General features: G+C 39.5%; 1 protein-coding gene across 1 annotated transcript in view; it reads right to left on the bottom strand.

Moving 5' to 3' along the window:
- Positions 1-17,684, bottom strand: part of Itgb8 (integrin subunit beta 8) — an 83,920-nt gene extending 66,236 nt beyond the window's left edge. Inside the window, exon 1 of the mRNA XM_074065138.1 lies at positions 17,553-17,684. Within this exon, the coding sequence (XP_073921239.1) occupies positions 17,553-17,679 (127 nt within the window). The 5' untranslated portion in view covers positions 17,680-17,684. The remainder of the gene's footprint in view (positions 1-17,552) is intronic.
- Between the last annotated feature and the right edge of the window lie 1,151 nt (positions 17,685-18,835).

Genomic DNA, 18,835 nt, shown 5'->3' with positions numbered 1-18,835 from the left:
GGGAAAACAAGCTTCCTTGGATCTCTCTTTATAAGGACTCTGATGCCATTCACAAGGGCTCTGCTCTTACAGCCTAGTTGCCTGCCTCCCAGAGGCAAATCTCTTGGTTTTTTTGCAGTGTCTTGTGCCACACCCCTTGACCTTTTTGCTTTAGTTATTTTTCAAACAGAGTCTCACGGTTATGCCCGGCCAGCCTGGACTGTGATCTTTTATATGCTTCCAGCATAATTGGATGACAGTGTGAACTACCACGAACAGCTTTTTTTATTGGTTGAGATGGGGTCTCCCTAACTTTGCCAGAGCTGGCCTTAAATCACCATCCTCCTGATTTCCACCTCCAAGTAGATGGGATTACAGGCATGAACCACTACACCCAGCCCCCACCTTGTAAAACAATCATATTGAGGGTTAGATTTTAACATGTGAATTTTATAAGGATACATTCAGACCACAGCATAAAATTCTAAAAAGTCTATTTCCAACTCTTTATCTATTACTTTCACTACTGCTCTGATGCCCTAGGTCATGGTCAATATTCTTTTCTGCCTGCAGAACCATCTTGTGCATTTCCATCTGTTACAATCCTGCCAGTTCTTCAGCACCCAGTTTTGACACTTATGTCCCTTCTATCATATTTCCACCACAAAATCACCTCTCTTCCTTTCAGGTATAGTTCACCTCTTCACTTTGAAATCCTTATAGAATTTGAATTGTAATCCTTAAATTCTGCATAGTTATTGCATGTATGCTATTTAGTATTTGTGTTTTATTTATTTAGTCATTTATATATTATGTATGTGTCTGTAATTTACATATATACATATATTTATCAAGTAGCAAATTCCTCAAGGGAGAAGACAATATTTGGAGTGTCTTTCCTAGATACCTTCATTCCCAAAGTACTACTAGTTTGTACCACCTTCAGTTATAACTTCATGTATTGTACACCTCCTCAGTCAGCTTCACCACCTGGACTTGAGCAGTCCATAACACCCAAAGAAAACCCATCTCTTCATAGGGACAAGACAGGGTGGAGTAAACCTGTTATAGTGGAATAAAGTCAGGTATCCCTAGGCCTCTTGTACAGGAATCAAGAGCAAGCCCCAGACCTCCTCTTCCCCCTTGCTACCCACAGGAACATCACCACTATCTACTTTAAGCTCCTTAATGCTAATCTCACTGATCCTTGTTTACATCAGTCCCTACAAGATGCCCAGGGCTCCCTATTTTGCCCTTACCCACCACATTCTAACCCCATAAGGCTCTGAACCATCCCATCCCTCTCCCCAATTTCCTTTTTAACTCCAAAAAGCCATCCCTTGGGTCCCCTGAAATTCATACTGCATTTCCAGAAGAACTGCCTATATCTCAGTTTCTTCTCTGACTCTTCCCTTTATCTTCTTTTTCCAACAGAATCCTAGCTCTTCCTTGAGGACTCAGCTTCCACTGCTGACCACTGTGACCTCATTAGCAATGACTGGTGTTTCTCCAATAGGACTCAAGGCCAGGCCTGGAGATGGAGGTGTCTCCCTCATCACCACTTAAGAGCATTCTCCCTTCCTCACCTTCAAACACCCCACCCAACTTAGACCCTTATAAGTCAAGTTATGTCATCAACTACCCTCAATTGTTGCAGGCATTCACTGACTCCAACATAACCCCATCTCATTTCCAGGAAACTGTGACTATTTGCTTACTCTCCCTCTCTGTTAAACTACCCCTATTGAAAATCTTAGTAGTTTCAGTATATATGCAGACCATCTTTGCAATACTTATAGGCCTTCATCCCTGTGCTCTTTTCCTTTACTTATTTTGTCTACTTCCCTGATTTTGTCACTTTCTCCATGTCACAGCTTTAGAACTTTAGATTACCAGTAACTGCTATCACCCTGTCCAATCACCACTTCCTTTCTTTCAATCTAACTCACTCGCTCAAGCACCCAGACACCAACAATTTGCCACCTCCATTCCTTTATTTGTTCCACCTATTGAATGTCTCTCACATAACTTGATACCCCCTCTTCTCCCTGTTCTTCCTGTTATAACTCTCTCACTGCCTTCAAGTCCTTATTCAAATGTCACCTTTACTCATGAGGAAAGCCTAATTTAATCCTCTTGAAATGCCAATTCCTAACAGTCCCCCAACCCTTCTCTATTTTTTCCCATTGCACTTTTTACCTTCTAACATAGTAGATAATCACTTATAACTACATGTCTATTGCTAAGTTTTTCTCCCCTTTCCCAAAATATAAAACTCAAATATATAAAACCAGGGCTTTTGCCCTTTCATTTCCTAATTTTTTAATGTACCTTGAACAGTGCTTGGTACACAGTCATTGTTGAAAAACTACTACTAAATTATTAGTTTATTATATTCAATGGAAACTATAGGATTTGCCTAGATTATAAGGCATGTTTAAGTGCTGACTCAGATATCAGCCTCTCAATGAGTTTCTCTAACCACCTCCTTTCCTACACTCTGTACTCCCCATTGGGATTTGTTTTTCTCTGTAGAACTTGCTGGACGTATTACACTCTCTAGTGTACTGTACATTCTAACTTTTTATTTTGTCCATTATGTGAGTCATGACTGTAGAGAATGTAACCTCCAAGAGGGCAGATAATTTTGTCCATTATGTTCACTGCCTCATCCCCAGGGCTTAGAGAAATATCAGGTACATTACAAAGACTCAGTACATATTTGTTGAATGAGAGGATGAATGGATGATGAAAATGCCCTCTTTGTGTACATACACACACACACTCTCTCTTTCACTTGATATGTTTACTTCTGTGTCATACATGTGAACTTTTTCCAAGTTTGTCCTCATATCTCAATCATCTCAGGAACTCAGGAACTCAGATTGCCCGCCTTGGAGAAGCTTTGTCTGGACACTACACTTGCCCCTCCGGCTGTTGTGCATTGCTACCCAACACACACACACACACACACACACACACACACCATCATAATTTTTTTCTTTAGGTAGTCCCTAAATTTTGTCTTTTTGACATCCCTACTCTACTCATTTGAAAAATTAATCCTCCTACTTTTGTTCTTTCTATTTTTACACACATTGAACAGTTTCTTCTAATGGATAAAAGCAATGCAAGTCATCGTGAGTATTTTTAGGGTACAGGATGTATAACTTCACTTCTACTTAATGTTGATGTATTTTATGGTAGTCTCTAGGGATGTACTGCACCTAAAAAGGTAGACTGTATGTATTGCAAAACTGAAATATTTGGAACCTTCCATTAACTAAGATTCTTTAATATTTTTTCTTCTGCTAAAGGAGTGGGAAAACTAAAACTAATTATTACTATTTATAAGAGACTTTGAGGTTCTGTCTTGCAATCAGAACACATTTTCCCTATATCTTGTCCGATTCAGAAATCTGAAGTGCTGCAACACTAAGAACCAAAGACTCCTCTCCAGCTTCACATCACTGTCTTATACTGTGTGCACACACAGACCCTCTGGGCAGGCAGTTGTCCTGCTGAATGGACTGTTCTCTGTCCATACAGCAGCTAGTCCAATGCCACATGCACTGAGAAGGTATTCAAGTGATACTTTCTGACTTATTAAGTGGTAACCCTGTGATTTTGCCAATCTGATCTAATGATGACTGATTTTTCCCAGTTAGCAAAGGAAATTTAAATGATGTATTTGCCATGACAGGAAAGAGTATGTACATACATACATCTGAAAAAAGTTTTCAAAAGAAAGAGTCAGATTATGAATGACCATAGAATTTAATGAAGAGACCCACTTTTCACATGTACTCCAACTAACTAGTTTTCCTAAAACTGGTTTGACTTTCTTGTGGGCAGCTCTGTTAGTATTGTTAAAAGCTTCTTGATTAGAAGTAACAAATGGGCCTGGATCTAGTCAAAAGAGGAATACCATTGTCTTTTGGGTATAGAGGGCAGAGAATTCCACTTCCTTAGGAATCTTGGAGTTGTAATGATTTTGATGTCATTTCTCCATCCATGACTTTTCTGATAATTATTTAATACCTACCAATAAGTCAGAGCACTGTGCAGGATCTCAGGATAAGATCTCAGGATAAGCTGCCTGCATGAAGCTTATGGGGTCACAGCAAAACTTGATATAAGGCAAAACTTTAAAAAGTGTGCCATGAAAAGAAACAGGCAGGGTGCTGTGGGGTCAAAAAACAGGAGGATGTCACCTCAAGGGGAGATAAGAAGGGTGAGAGAAAACTTCTTTGAGTAATGTCCTGGGCGTTTTATTACATGATTGCACCTCTGATCTCCCTGGCTCCCAGTATACATGCTGTCTGTGAAAAATCATACCATACTGTTAACTTGCCAGTAAGAGTCAGTCCATCTAGCTGGATCAGTACTAATTGACAAAACAGCAGTGACCTATTCAGAGACAGGAAATCATTGCCCACATCCAACACTCCTAATTTCATCTTTGATTCATGAACCCCTCTAGTTCCTACTAAGATTCACCTCAGACTTCAAGTCTTTTTGTTTCCTAACACTTAACGACCCCTTTCAGATTCAAGCCCAGTGCTTTGCTAAAGAGTCCAAACTGTTTTTAAAACTACATAAACAAATCATATTTAAATGGCAATATAGGAATGACTCTTTTACCATGACTGGAGCTACAGGATGCCTCCTCACCTTTTCAGAACCACCTAGCAGGTCATTTGATCCATGCAGAAATGGCTGTGTTTACCCCTTCTGCTCTATACCCAAACACATGACACCCCCAACTCCAAACAGCATTTCTAGGCTTCCGCACTCTCACATGTAGCATGAGTGCCTGGGACTATTGATTCCTTGCCTCCTGAAAGACCCAGAAGCATCCAGAACTCCACCATGCTTCACTTTCGTATGCCAACGATTTAGAAAAGATACGGATAAAAGACCTCTTTCCAAAAATGCCATGGGAGTGTACATGATTGGCAGGGTCCTCTCAGATTTCGGGATTTCCTGCCAGTATCTCAGCATCATGCTGCATTTCCTGTCATCTTTTCGATGGAGGAGGTTGCTATATCTGGGCAACATTCAAAAACCTGGTCTTTGATGCCCAATTCATTTTGGACTATCCTGGACCACTTACTATACAACATCCCCAAACAAAGGTGAGCTCTAGAAAGGTGAGCTTGTACAGTTGAGGATAAAGTTCTTGGGCATCCAAATTACTCCCAGGAAAGTCATATACTAGAGCGACACTATGTTGGAAAGGAAAGCCTTCAAATATTGAAGGAATTTAGTATTTTCTTGGAATTTTTCAGAAGTGTTTAGTGCCCTAGTTTCCAAAAAGCACCCTTAATGAAGATATCCAGGTGGACTGACTATTTAGTAGGTCTTCTGCCACCGTGGCACTTTTACAGAATTTAAGGCCCAATTCTGGTATATTTTGTAGCTGTGTGCTCCTTATTAATATAGGGCTAGAAATATCTAGTTCTTACAGAAGGCAAGATGGCACATGGAATTTTTTTTTCTTGGAAAAAATTGAACCCAAAGGAAGTATAATTATCTAATATACAAGAAAAAATTCCATGTTTCTGGGCAATATTAAAGCATTTTATATGTGAAGAAGAGGAGTGTATCATCCAGTGACAGTTCTAAGTGGCCAAAGATTTCTACACTATCAAGTTCAGTCAGAAGTAGCTCTTGTCTGTTTTTGGTTTTAAAATCATACACATCCCTGGGAGGCAGAATTTTGTCCCAAAGCCCTGATGTCTGACTTTTCATAATGTTGATATGAGAATCTGGCCTCACAGAGCAGTGAGCTCCGCCATCGATGCTACACTGACCCCCAGGCAGACAAGGTCAGCCCTGGACGTAAGCACCCTAGTTGGGGTGCTGGGCCTCCTCCTCCAGTCCTACTATGTTGCTTTCAAAAGGATCCACACAGAACTCATGAGTCCCCTCCTCTTCTACAACTTCACAGTTCCAGTATATGTTACCAAGTACCATGTGGCCTTTGAGTCTTCATAAGGCATCTGAACTAAAGTTGGTATGAATAGATATTTAGTCTTTACATTTCTACTACCAACCTTAGAAGTCCAGCACTGTGGTGTATATATTGTCCTTCACGTTAGGTCTCTCATTCCAGCTGGCTGTAATAAAAATGCTCATCAAAAGGGATCTTTTTATACAAAACTCAAGATCTCTGAAGCTGTGACTTCTTTCTAGACTATTTGTTTGCTTGCTTGCTTTCAATGTTACCACCATCCAGATGAATTTTCTTGGAAATTGGGCTATGTCCATCCATCATTTTTAGAGAATTCTCTTGTGCAAATTTGATCCACTTGTGTTCAATTCACTATAAAAATCCAAACCAAATGCACCAAATGACAATGGAGCAATACCTTGGGAGGTATGCCTTGTGCCGTGTGCTAAGAAAGAGACCCACTCCATCGTTTTTCTGCCAACAATGCAGTTTGCAACAATGACTTCTTTGTTTCCAAGTAGAACATCCAGTTCTACAGCAATTGCTGGCCACTCCACAACTTTCTTGCCTCTTTGTTCTACTGCAATCAATAAATACCTTACATGACTAGGCATAGCCAGCCTGACCTTTTAGCTTCTCTCTAGCAGGCAAATAGGAAAGACATTCCCTAGTTTGGCACTCCTTAAGGTACATTCTGTCAACCCGGTTCTTGTAAAGAAATTTTGACTCTAGAATACTCTAAAGCTTCTTTACAGCCTAGTGGTAATCCCTCATTCCCTAAGAATGAAGCTTTCCATCCAGACCCTTTCTCTACTAAGCACCTGCAATAGTTAACTAAAGAATTATAATGAACATATGATCCTCCCTTAAGTCAGGTAAAACGCTTGTACCTGGGAAAATTTTGTGGTTCAGTTTCCCAGAAAACGACCTTAGAAGCACATGTACATGTACATCAGCAGTATTTTCCACTGTGGCTTCAATTAATATTGTTCTATCTTGAAGTATCAGTGGGAGTCCAAAGCTACGTAAAACATCAAAACATTGCTGGACAAAATTCAGTGCACGTATCACATACCCAGTAAGATAATTTGGCACAATCCTTCTCATCTCCCATCCTCTTGTCTAAACACAATCCTTCTCAGGGCCTTGGCTCAGACTAGCCCTTGACAGTGTCTCTTGTTTCTTACTGTGATGTTTTGTGCAATACTCTAATTAAACTATACCAACACTATCTGGGATAATAACAGACTCTGACAAATATAACAGAATTTGTCAGGTAAAATAAAACAAAATCATGAAACACCTTACAAAGAGAGGTAACACATTCTGAAACCATTATAATAATGACAGGTGGCTCACTGCTAAGGTGGGCATGAAAGACTACATTTAAGACCTTATATTCTGTTTTAAAATATGATCTTTTTGTTTTTTACTCTGGATAGCAGCACTCAAAATAAGATCATCTTTTAAAATCATCTCAAGAGTATACATTTGATAAGACTTCATTAGTTTGACATTGTTTTAATTATCTTAATTGTATTTCTTAAATTAAGTTTAGTTGAGAACATTTCTAAATAATGCAGGGAAGATAATTTTAATATATCTGTTTAGTATTATAATTTCCTATTGAGAACTGACCCCTGCACTTTTGCTGAAGGGTGAAATTGTTTTAATTAAATCATAAAATGCCAGTGGAAACCATTTTTACTTTCATTACAGTTTTCTTTGGTGTGTAAATGACACTAATTACTCATTATGAAAGTAGAAAGAAGGTCACATAAGGACTGACTTTTAAACTGAAAAATAGTCCTTTTACTACACGGAGGCAGTATTAGGTGTTTATCTACATATTATTTCACTTATTGATTTTAAATATATGCAGTTAAATAATTTGACCAAATTTAGCTCATTAATGTCAGTAAAATGTTTTCTCCTGTGACAAGTTTTAAATCAGTGGCAAAAAGAAAAAGAAAACCTAAAATAAGACTATGCATATACTAGTATTCATTATAACACAAGAGGGTAGAACTCAGTGTAATCTGTTCACATTTTGGAGTTTATTTACTGAAAGATAAAAGCTCCTTGATGCAAGATTGTTCTCCTTATTCAAATGTTACTGATGCTTCTTGTCTGTCTTCCCTATCCTCTAATAATATTTAAACTTGTAGACAAGACTGCCCTCTTTTTCAAGGCCAAGTGCAAGAGTACAAATAGCAAAGGGCAAAACATGACTAAATTTTTAACAGTTACAAACTAGGCTAAGAAATCATTAAGTAAAATGAGTTTTTTGTGGTTTCGATCTGAAAGATCCCTTGAAGACTCACGTGTAAATTCTAGTACAGAGCTTGTCATAAAGTCAAGAAAGCCTGAACTAATAGTGATTAAATGAATCTGAAAAGCTTGAGTATTTATTTATTAATATTTGGTTTTCAATGACTATAGTTCCAGTTTATGTATTCTAAATAGAAATCATTTTAAAATCACCACTGAGGGCCACTATCAGAATTACTTTTCATGCTTATTTGCCAACGATGGAAATAATCATTACAGATATTTTTTGAACCAAAGCAACACTAGAGAAGATGAGATTCAAGAATGCAAAGTCTCAGCTTTTGATCTTCATTCATGATTTGCCTTAGAAAGTCAAGGGACTGCTTTCCAGAGTGGATGGAGAGCAAAAACAAATGCCTTTCATGGTGCAACCCACTTTTAAAAGAAAACTATTTTTTGATGTTCAAATTCCAGTAAGGATTAGAGCTGATTAGGCTTATTTGCTTAGCTGCCCAATTTGTCCTCACATCATTCATGAGGTCATTTACTCCAAGTGATTTATTAGGTCCTACTGTGTGCCAGGCATTGGAGACACAAAAACAACAGGCACAGTGTCTCCCCTTAAGGAGGTCACAGGTGGGTATGGAGATAGGAGATAAGGCTTAGGCATTTGGGACCCTGGGAAGGAGTTGGAAGCTGTGATGAGGACCCTGAAGACAAAGGGAAGCCATGGGCAGATTTTGAATAGAGAGGGAAAATGTGGACAAAGCTTTGAAATGAGGAGATTGCTTAGGAAGTTTATATAATGAGGGGGACTGCAAGTTGTCTCAGTCTGGTGTTTTTGTGTTAAAAGGCAGGGGTAGATCTGAAAAACACTTGTGGGGAAAAAAACCTTCATGTTAAGATACATGTGAAGACTCTAATAATTTTATCTAATATTAACCTCTGCCTTATTGTTTTGTCACCCCTAAATTTTACTATCTTTAATAGCAAAAGAAAGGGTAAATCTTATTATAGTTATCAACTTGAAAATTCTAATGTATATTCCCCACCTTCCTTTTCCAGAAGAAGTTAAACTTTAGGAAAAATTGTGAAATGCCTCAAGCGGACCATAGAAGCAAAAGGTAAAGAAGGTTAATGTCATCTTATGAGAATATTCTGCTGTGACTATTGTATCTATAATAGCAGCCCTTCTCATGTCAATTCAGTCTCTTTGCTTTATTTTTTCTTCTTTTTGCCACACACACACACACACACACACACACACACACACACACATACTCACATATACATATATGCATGTGTGCATAAACTTGTCCTCCACAAATAGAATGTGAGTCTCATGAGAGTAGGACTTTGTTCTGCTCTTTGCTGTATTCCCAGTGCTGGGCACAGAGCTGCTGATATTTTAGCATCAAGCTGCAGCTTGAAGAAGGCACGGTACCATGTCTTTAGCCCAGCATATACTGGAAATGCCAGGCTTCAAGTAACACATCCAGCTAGACATGACTAATCATTGCAAATACTTAACAATCAAAGGAATGCTTAATTTAATAAAAAATGTCTGGGATAAAAATCATGCATTCATTAAAAATACAGAACTTCAATGTATAATACAGAGGCTCCAAGCAGTTAGGAATATGAGTAGCCATATGTTGATCATAAATTTTCCTTTTGAGCACTTTTGACTGAACTTGTAACCAGCTACTTAGTTGGTCTCTTCCTCCTTTGGTTTTTCTCTCATAACCACAAGTCATACACATTGATGACACCTTGGAAATCCAGTATGCTATGGGGAGGCAGAGATTTCCCCGGGTAGCTCCCCTTAAAGCCACACCTTTTCTCTTCCTTTCTCACTCAAATGTGAAAACTTCCACATGGAGCTGTATGTAAGGTGAGCTGAGAGTTTCTGGAGGCTTCCATGACGTGGCCATACCCATGATTCACAAATCTGAATCCTCCCCTCTGTGGTTACTCTGACTGGGCAACAAGGCTCCTACAATTACCTACATTATAGGGGGAGCCCAGGCATAATCAGGTGAGTCATATGTGGCAAGATCCTCTGTCATCTGGCAGACACACTGACTACAACATCCAGAAATGACTTGAAGAAATTGTGAGGCAATATACATGAGTTCAAATCCCAGCTCTCCTCCTTACTAGCTATGTAATGTTGGGCAAGTTGCTTATCTGCTCTGGTCTTCAGTTTCCTCATTTCTAAAATAGTGATTAGGGGACAAGGGTGTTGCTCAAGTGGTAGGACACTTGCCTAGCAACCCTGAGGCCCTGATTCAATGCTGAGTAGTGAAATACACACACACACACACACACAACCCCACCTGATTTTAATTCTACTTATCTCATTGTGATATTGTGAAGATTAAATTAATACATTACATCATTTAGGTCAATGTGTGGCATAGAACAAGAGCCAAGAAGTCATATTTACATCTTTGGTATATAATTACAAAAGTTACATTTTTAAAAAGTAACAATTAGGCCACTTACTTTACAAGCTCAGGATTTAGTTCAATTTGATACATTCTATTGCAAGTGGCATAAAATGACATTTGTTACAGACCCTTTTGTTATAGCCAATATGTGGTTTATAGAATATATTTCACATGTAATTGGAGAACATACAAAGGGTCTCAAAATCATGTGATGACAAAATTTGACAGGTGCAGACTGTCATCAGCACTGCAACAGGCTAGAATTTTGAGGACAGGAAAGATTGAGCAAATACAGAATGGCTATGAGGTTGTTAGGTTATTCAATAAACATATTAAAACACTATTTCCCTGGGTTAGTTTGGCAAGACAAGATTCAAGAATATCAGAAAAAACACAGTTTTTATATCATTTACTTATTTACTTATAAGACTTGTCAAGCCAGCAAAAAGGACAGCATTTCAATGACTGAGGATGATGGGTAATGGTCACTTTTAACAAGGATGCTGTGAGCGTCTTTGCTTAATAAGTACAAACACAATAAAGACTGCATCAAAGGCAAACAGTTTGCTGCTTTTTAAGAAAACTGAATGGTGAATAGGGTCAGGTCCTATTTGTTAAAGTTTAAAGAAACTTAGATCAAAACAGTACTCTCTGACATCCATTTCAGTAGTCCATAAAATGGCCTTGGGGAGAATTCCCCATGTGAGGAACTTAACACCGAGCTATTTATACCTGGATATATTCAATTTAGTCAGTAGAAGCAGAGAAGACTCTAAATTGTTAAACGACAAGATGAGATTACCTCAAGTGTCATATTTTCCATAAAAAAGTTTCATTTTAAAAGATGCATGGGACAATTGGAAAAGTAATACAGTGTTATGTCATGATATTTCTCAGATTTCTTAAAAGCTCAGTTGGAGTGAAAACTATCACATATATCTTGTTAATTTCCTGTCTTAGATCATTAAAATTTTCTCCTCATTTTCAGGGTTATATCTGAATTTTCTTGGTATGTTATAATGCTAACTAATTTTGTTTTCAGTCTATAATCAAGGCATAATTAACTTGGCAGATATATATATATATTTATTTATTTATTTATCTCCCATGGATAAATGATACCAAACTTAAACATGCATTTAAAAAAATTATCAGTTGGTAAAATTATTCTGAGAATGTTTTTTACCTCATCAGTCCTCCTGCTTTGTAGGATTCCCTATTTGGTTCTATCCATGAAAATATCTTATACTTTTCTTAATTCTCCAAAACAGAATTTAATTCAGTTTTTCTTAAATTTAAATGGACAAAACAGTCAAAACAAAATTGGCATTCTTAGGGAAATCTTTTTTCTCCATGTTTATACTAAATGTAGAAATGCATTTATTATTTTTTGAAAGATTCTGTTACTTTCTATTAAAATATAATAGACCTCAATACTTAAGTTTGTTGGTTTGTCAAAAAGAGAAGAAAGATAGAGAGAAAGTAAATGAAGCTCTGTTTTGAAAAGATCAGGGAATCAACCCAAGACTCAATCCATAAGAAACTTGTTTATTTACTCTCTCATTCTTCAATAAGTGTTTATTGAGTGCTTTTTACATGGTTGGCATTTTTCAAAGAGCACAAAGTATTTTCCCTCCTTAGCTGCATTCTAGTTTTGCAGTTGGGAGGAGGGGAGAACAGTAAGCAAACCTATACATAATATACCAGGGAAGGGTAACAATTATGAAAGAAAAAGAGAATAAAAGGCTAGACAGGGTTGGAGAGAAGACAGAGAGGCCCTCTCCTGTAAGGCAATGTAAGGAGGGAAAAGGAGTCAGCAATACACCTCAGGGAGGAGCATTCCAGGGATAGGGAACAGCACATTCAAGATTGGAGGTAGAGGGCCAAATGTGGTGAGCTCCTGCAATCTCAGCTACGCAGGATCACGAGGATCATGGTTCAAGCCAGCTAGGCAAAACATTTGCGAGACCCCATGTCAACAAATAAGTAGGATATGGTGGTTACTACCTGTAATCACAACGAGGCAGGAGGCATAGGTAGGAAGATTAAAGTCCTGGGCAAAAATGCAAGATACTACCAAAAAAATAACTAAAATAAAAAGGGATGGGGGCATGGCTCAAATGGTAGAACTGCTGTCTAGCAAGCACAAGGCCCTGAGTTCAAACCTCATTAGCTACAAAAAAAAAAAAAGGTTGGGGATAAGATCATGCTTGGTTCATCCAAGACACAGCAAGGACCAGTATCACTGGAACAAAATGGGAGAGGGAAAGATGGTAAGAAGATAATGCCAGGTAGTCAGCATGGAATAGCTCATGTAGGATCGTGAAGGTTATAGACTAAAGGCTTTGATATTTTTGAGGCAGATGAAAAGCTCTGCAGTTATGAGTGGTAGAGTGATAGGATAGACCTTATGTGCATGTTTGAAAAGTAGGTCTGACTGCTCTGGAACAGGGAAGCCATAAAGTAGGCTATGGGCAAAAAATAAATAAATAAATAAGAAAAAATGGCTGCATAGATTGGAGTGATGGCAGGGAGATGGTAAAAGGATCGTGGAATGTGAGGGAAAGAAAGGAATCCAGAATGCCACCAAAGTGTCACATGAACTACTGGAGGCTGACTCACCACTGACTGGGTTGACAGGGTGTGACAGGAGCAAGCTTAGGGGGGGAAGGTAGGGAGTTTGATCTTAAATACCTTAAATACGTTAGGGCCAATTTTGCTTTTCAACACATAGTGAGTGTGAAAGGGCAGTTTCGTATATCCTCTGGAGATTAGATGAGAGGTCAAGACTGTGTGTTTTCAGCATAGACATGGTACTTAAAATCCAAGACTGGATCAATCCACTTGAAGACTCAGTATACACAGAGAAAAGAATTCCAAGGAGTGAATTCTGGGCCACTCCTACCTTTGATGTTCAGTAGATGAAGAAACAACATCAGAGATAGAGAAAGAGCTTAAGCGAAGAGATTGTTTAAGGGAAGAAGCATTTCCAAGCAGGGAAAGTCCATGGTGCCAACTCACACCTAGGTGATAAATCAAACCTAGTGAAGACTAGGAGTGGGCTAAAAGATCTGACAATGGGGAAGTCACCTGATCTGAACAGAGCGAACTCAAGAGGGACAAAGAAAGTCTAGCTGCAAAGATTCAGAGAGATAAAGTGAAGAACTGGAGAAAAGTATGGACAACTCTCCCACAGATTTATAACAAAAGGCAAGTGAGAAGTAGAAGATGAGAGATATTCTAGCATAGATGCACATTGCTAGCCAGAACTTAGGAAGTATACTTCCTGTGAGTCAGCTGCACTAAAGCAATTAATGCTTGTCTTGAAAGTACATTGATTCATGTGATTTTTTTTCCTCTTCATGTACAGATGTACATAAAAAAACTGTTACATATGTATATATTTTAAGAATAATATCTTGTACCACTCTTCCTCAATCCCTCCTTAGAGGAAAAGATTGTGAACGTTCTTATGGCCCTAAATTTCTTTTAAAAATTCATGCTCTGGGATTACTGACAGCGTGTTTCTCCTTTGGTAGTGCTTCTGGAGATATTTATTGAAAGATTTTTGGATAAATTGACATGAGAGATTTGCTTCAAAATAATTTAGTTAGGTGGGAGTAGGACGAGAGAAGGTGGTTTTGAGTTGATAGTTGAGAAAGCCATGTGATTGTTATTATGATAGCTCCTTAAAGTCATTCTGCCTGCTTCCAAAAATGTCCATACAATGTTCAAGATTAAAAGAAGCATAGAAATAATACTATGCCTAACCCAAAGGAATCCATTAGGTGGCAAAATTTCAGATAATTTCATATCAGGATGAGGAGCTATTTTGGAGCACAGAAAAATTTTTGACATTTTTCAAATCATATCAGCTACTTGCTTTCATAAACAAGGCAAGCATTGATGACATTTTAATAGATCTCAAAGTGTCTCTGTTGCTTTAAGATAGGATTGATCCAGATATGTTGTATGTTAGCAATTTGGAAGATTGGATTTATTTTTTTAACTGAACCCTTGGTTCTCTTAAATATCTGGTCATTTTAGGTAAGCATGAAGAATTCTGAAAACATGTAATGTTTTGAAATATAATTTGAGGGAAAGTAATACTACAGTCACTATAGTCACAAAGCAAATGCTAATCCAGTGGATTGTAATCTAAAAGAATACTTAGTCAGAAGCTAGGGTCTCACTCCTGTAATCCTAGTTACTCAGGAGGCAGAGATCAGGAGGACTGCAGTTTGAAGATAGTCTTAGGCAAACAGTTCAAGAGACCCTATCTTGGAAAAACCCAATACAAAACAGGGCAGTCAGAGTGGCTCAAGTGATAGAGCACCTGTCCAGCAAGACTTGTAAGTGTGAGGCTCTGAGTTCAAACCCTAGTGCTGCCAAAAGAGAACAAATAGTTCAGTAAATAGAAGATGAAATTTCACTCAACAATAGTTACATTTGTTTAGAAACTGAGTCATTCTATTCTGCTATAAGAATTTAGGTAACAAAAGGTCTTTCTTAAGCTTTTAAAATAAGCAAATGTAGAAATAAGAGCACAGTTACATTAACTTTTCAAGTAAGAGTGAATAGGTATTCTTGCTTATTAACTACTCACTGATGATTTTACAGTGTTATTTCCATTCACTATAGTTGTCACTAATTGCTGACCATTTCTAACAGGGAAAGTTAAAAAAACAAACTGCAATAATGTTTTTGCACACAAGAAATCTTTGTATTTTATACGTAACACCTGTCATTCACTATAGACTAATTACTAAAAGTCTGCGATGTATTTGAAACCTATGTATTGGAGATCTAATTCTACTTCAAAAATTCAATCCAAAGTTATATTTTTCTTTTGAAGTGTATGGGTTCTTGTGCATGGCTTTATTGCCCTCAACATTTTCTTGGTGTAAACTACTGAGCATGGGAACAAGATTTCCTTTGTAATTGATACCTAAATTTCTGTTCTGCTTTAAGCATCTAATTTGTACTGTAAAGACATGTAATTTAAGGCTTGTAGCTATATCACAAAAGTACAATGGTTTACTCTGATCTCTAATTTTCTGAGTTCTACTGGCTATAATTTAAATTTTTTGCATGTTCTAAACTGCCATGCAAATCAGTATGCATCAGAAACCTTTGCGTATTGACAGAAACCGGGAAAAGGATGCCTTGTTCTCATCTCAGATAAGCATTCCCTTTTCAAGTCTGCAGGTGCAAGGCAGCCCATTCATAATACTTGCCTCAAATTAGTTAGATTGCCAGATGAAAATACAATGCTAGTACATGAGAACCCAAGTAATCCTTACAAGCACAGCGAATTAAAAAAAAAGTATTATGAGCAAATTCTAGAGGCAAGTGGGACTTTTTTCTTTGTGTATTAGGAACAAAATATCTGTTGACTTAAGTGTATGTTTACTAAATCTAGAAAAACATTCTATTACTTATTCAAACAGGATGGAATTATGCTTGGTGGAAAATCTGCTGCACAAATACATGTTCCATTTAAGAGATAAATGATAATAATGTGACTTTTTCCTTTGCATTAAGTTTCACTTATTTTGAAATTGATATGTAAGCCACAAAATAACCACAAGATAAATATTTACTCTAATTGACCCTGTTTCAGATAACTAGGTAAATTTTTCTGAAACAAATATTAGACAACTATTTATGTAACAATTAAGTGGAATTAGCTGGTTGTTTCCATTCTAAACCCTTATTTATAAGGTTATGACTTAACTATTTTAATTAGTTTCAGGTAGAGACTTGATAGGTCAAGTCAAAGCATGGGAATAAATTTTAGAATACAAAAGAATTGTCATTATTCATTAAATTCTCCTAGACTTGGAGAGGTTAAAGTAAGGCTCTAAAAGAATTTAAGGACTTGATAACCAAACAGAGAAAAAGTGAAAATTTTTAAAGTATGGCAGTAGTCACTGTATTTGCAAAAATAAATATTTGACGTATATGGAAAACTCCACCCTAAATTGATAATTATTAGCATTACTTACTTTGTATTATGGCTTGCTAACAATACATCGTTGCCACCTTACATTTGACTTTGAATACATAAATAAAAAGTACCTGAAGCCCTTCTTACACAGCCTTTGACTTGAACTTTCTTTTGTGACTTAGGGAGGGCAGGTATTATCCCCATATTACAGATGAGGACTTTGAAGTTTATAAAGAGGTAACCTCTTCTAATCAAGGTAACTCTCACAAAAGTGGCTTCCTGTCAATCTTGCTCCAGGGTTCTCTGCTTCTCAGATTGAGTTCAATGGGGGATCAATTTTTTTTTTAATTTAAAATTTTTTAAAATTAAAAAAAATTTTTTAAGATGGTGACTTAAAACCCAAATATTCTTCAATAGCATGTAATTCATTCAGATTGAACCCTATGATAGAAGAAACTTGTATGTTTCTGTTCTTTCCTTTCATGGACTAAAAAAATAAGACTTGTTCCCATTATAAACCAGTTTATCCATAGCCTCGGGTCAAATGCAAGTTAGTGGCTTGAGAACCCAAATACTAGAAAGATGCAGAAATGTCCTCAAGGATGTACTGGAACCCCTAAATTGGCTTCTGTAAATTCAACACCTTCTATTCCAAACTTTCATTCGAGCACTGCCTTCCCACCACCCTGGAGCAACAGACAGTGTGTCCTAAAGAGCTAGCTATTGCTGTCACCCCAGAGCGGAAATGCTTGACACCTGGACTCTCTGAGGCCCCCTGCGATGGAGAACTAACTCTGCCACACACAGACCCACCCTCCTGGTCTCAGGACTGATGGAAACTGACATCTGCCACTTACCTGTCCCAAGATGCTCTGGCCAGGAATCTTTGTGCCAGCCCAAGTCTTTGGGCCAAGAGAAGAAAACAAAAAACAAAATAACTTACCGCTTTGGCCCAGTCCAAGAACAAGTGAAAACACCCAGGCCGCCTGGAGAAACGAGGCAGGACCTCGCTGGCAGTTTTGCAGGCAGACAAATGCAGCAGTAAAAAAAGCCAGGGCCGAGCCGCACATAATGCAAAGCAGCCCGCCCCGCGCCCGCCGCCTGGCCGCTTGCTGGCGCGCGTTCGCGCTTTCAGGGCGCACCTCGGGGCCCGCGGGCCGAGAGTCGCTAGGACCTTTCCCGCAGGCCCGGCAGGCGGCCCCCGCAGCTCGGAGCGAGCAGTGCAGGTATGCGGGCCGGGGCACCGCTCCGCATCTCAGGGCCCCCGCGGCCCTTCCAGCTCTGCACCGCGGTGCCTGCGATTTCGGCGAAAAACACCTCCTCGGACAGACGGCCGATGGCCCGCGGCGGCGACGCGAGCGAGGGCTCCAGAGTCCGCCCCGGGACAAAGAAAAGAGCTTTTGTTTCTCTCCAGCCGATGGGGCTCTGCTGCATAAATCAGCTTAGCGAAGAGCCAAACACAATCAAACCCAAACAAAGCCCGAAGCTGGGGAGAAAGTCACCCTCATGTAATTCACTGGGTGATGCTGTATTTGAGGGAGGGTACTCCTAGAAAGTCAAGGGTGGGGGTGGGGGAAGTCGATGGCGCATCAATCAGCGCGAGCTTCTTCCACAGGTGGACAGGGAGGCCAACTCCACTTAGTTGCAGCTTCGCAGCCTCATCGGGGAGCAGCGGGCAAGGACCAGGCAACAGCGTCCCGACTGGCGAGGAAGGAGGCTTGGGGTGCCAGCGGCTGGGGAGGCGGCTCCTGGAGCGCCCTAGACGTCCGCGGGCGAGGAGGGAGGCATCGCAGCTCCCTGCCGGGCCAGGAGTGGAGTGCACGGCCGCTAGCGCAGGAGGGAAGGTTCCACTGGGGTGCGGGAGCCCGGCCTTGCGGGGCGGGGGCTTCGTGCCCTGGTCCTTTGGGCTCCAGTGCGCGACTCAGGAGTCCCGTAACCCAGAGCCCTGGCAGCTGGCGAGCTCTGGGCTACACTCGGCAAGGATACGAGGGGGGGCGAGGCTGGCGATGGGCGGGGGTGGGGTGGTCCTGGTCCTGCCCCCGGGGGCTCTCAACCTGCTGGTAACTGGGGGAGCTCCTAGCCTCGAGTTGCTAGGAAACCGCTCAACGCTATAGTGCGCCTCGCCCTGGTAGCCTGCAGGCGCCGCGGCTACCCCAGCAGCAGCAAGATCGCGGAGCAGCGTGGGCGGGACATTGGTGAGGCATGAAGTCACCGCGGCCCACACTC

The sequence above is a fragment of the Castor canadensis genome, chromosome 2 (genome assembly GCF_047511655.1).
Source record: "Castor canadensis chromosome 2, mCasCan1.hap1v2, whole genome shotgun sequence".
NCBI classification, from domain to species: Eukaryota; Metazoa; Chordata; class Mammalia; order Rodentia; family Castoridae; genus Castor; species Castor canadensis.
This window is presented reverse-complemented; position numbering and strand designations above follow the sequence as displayed.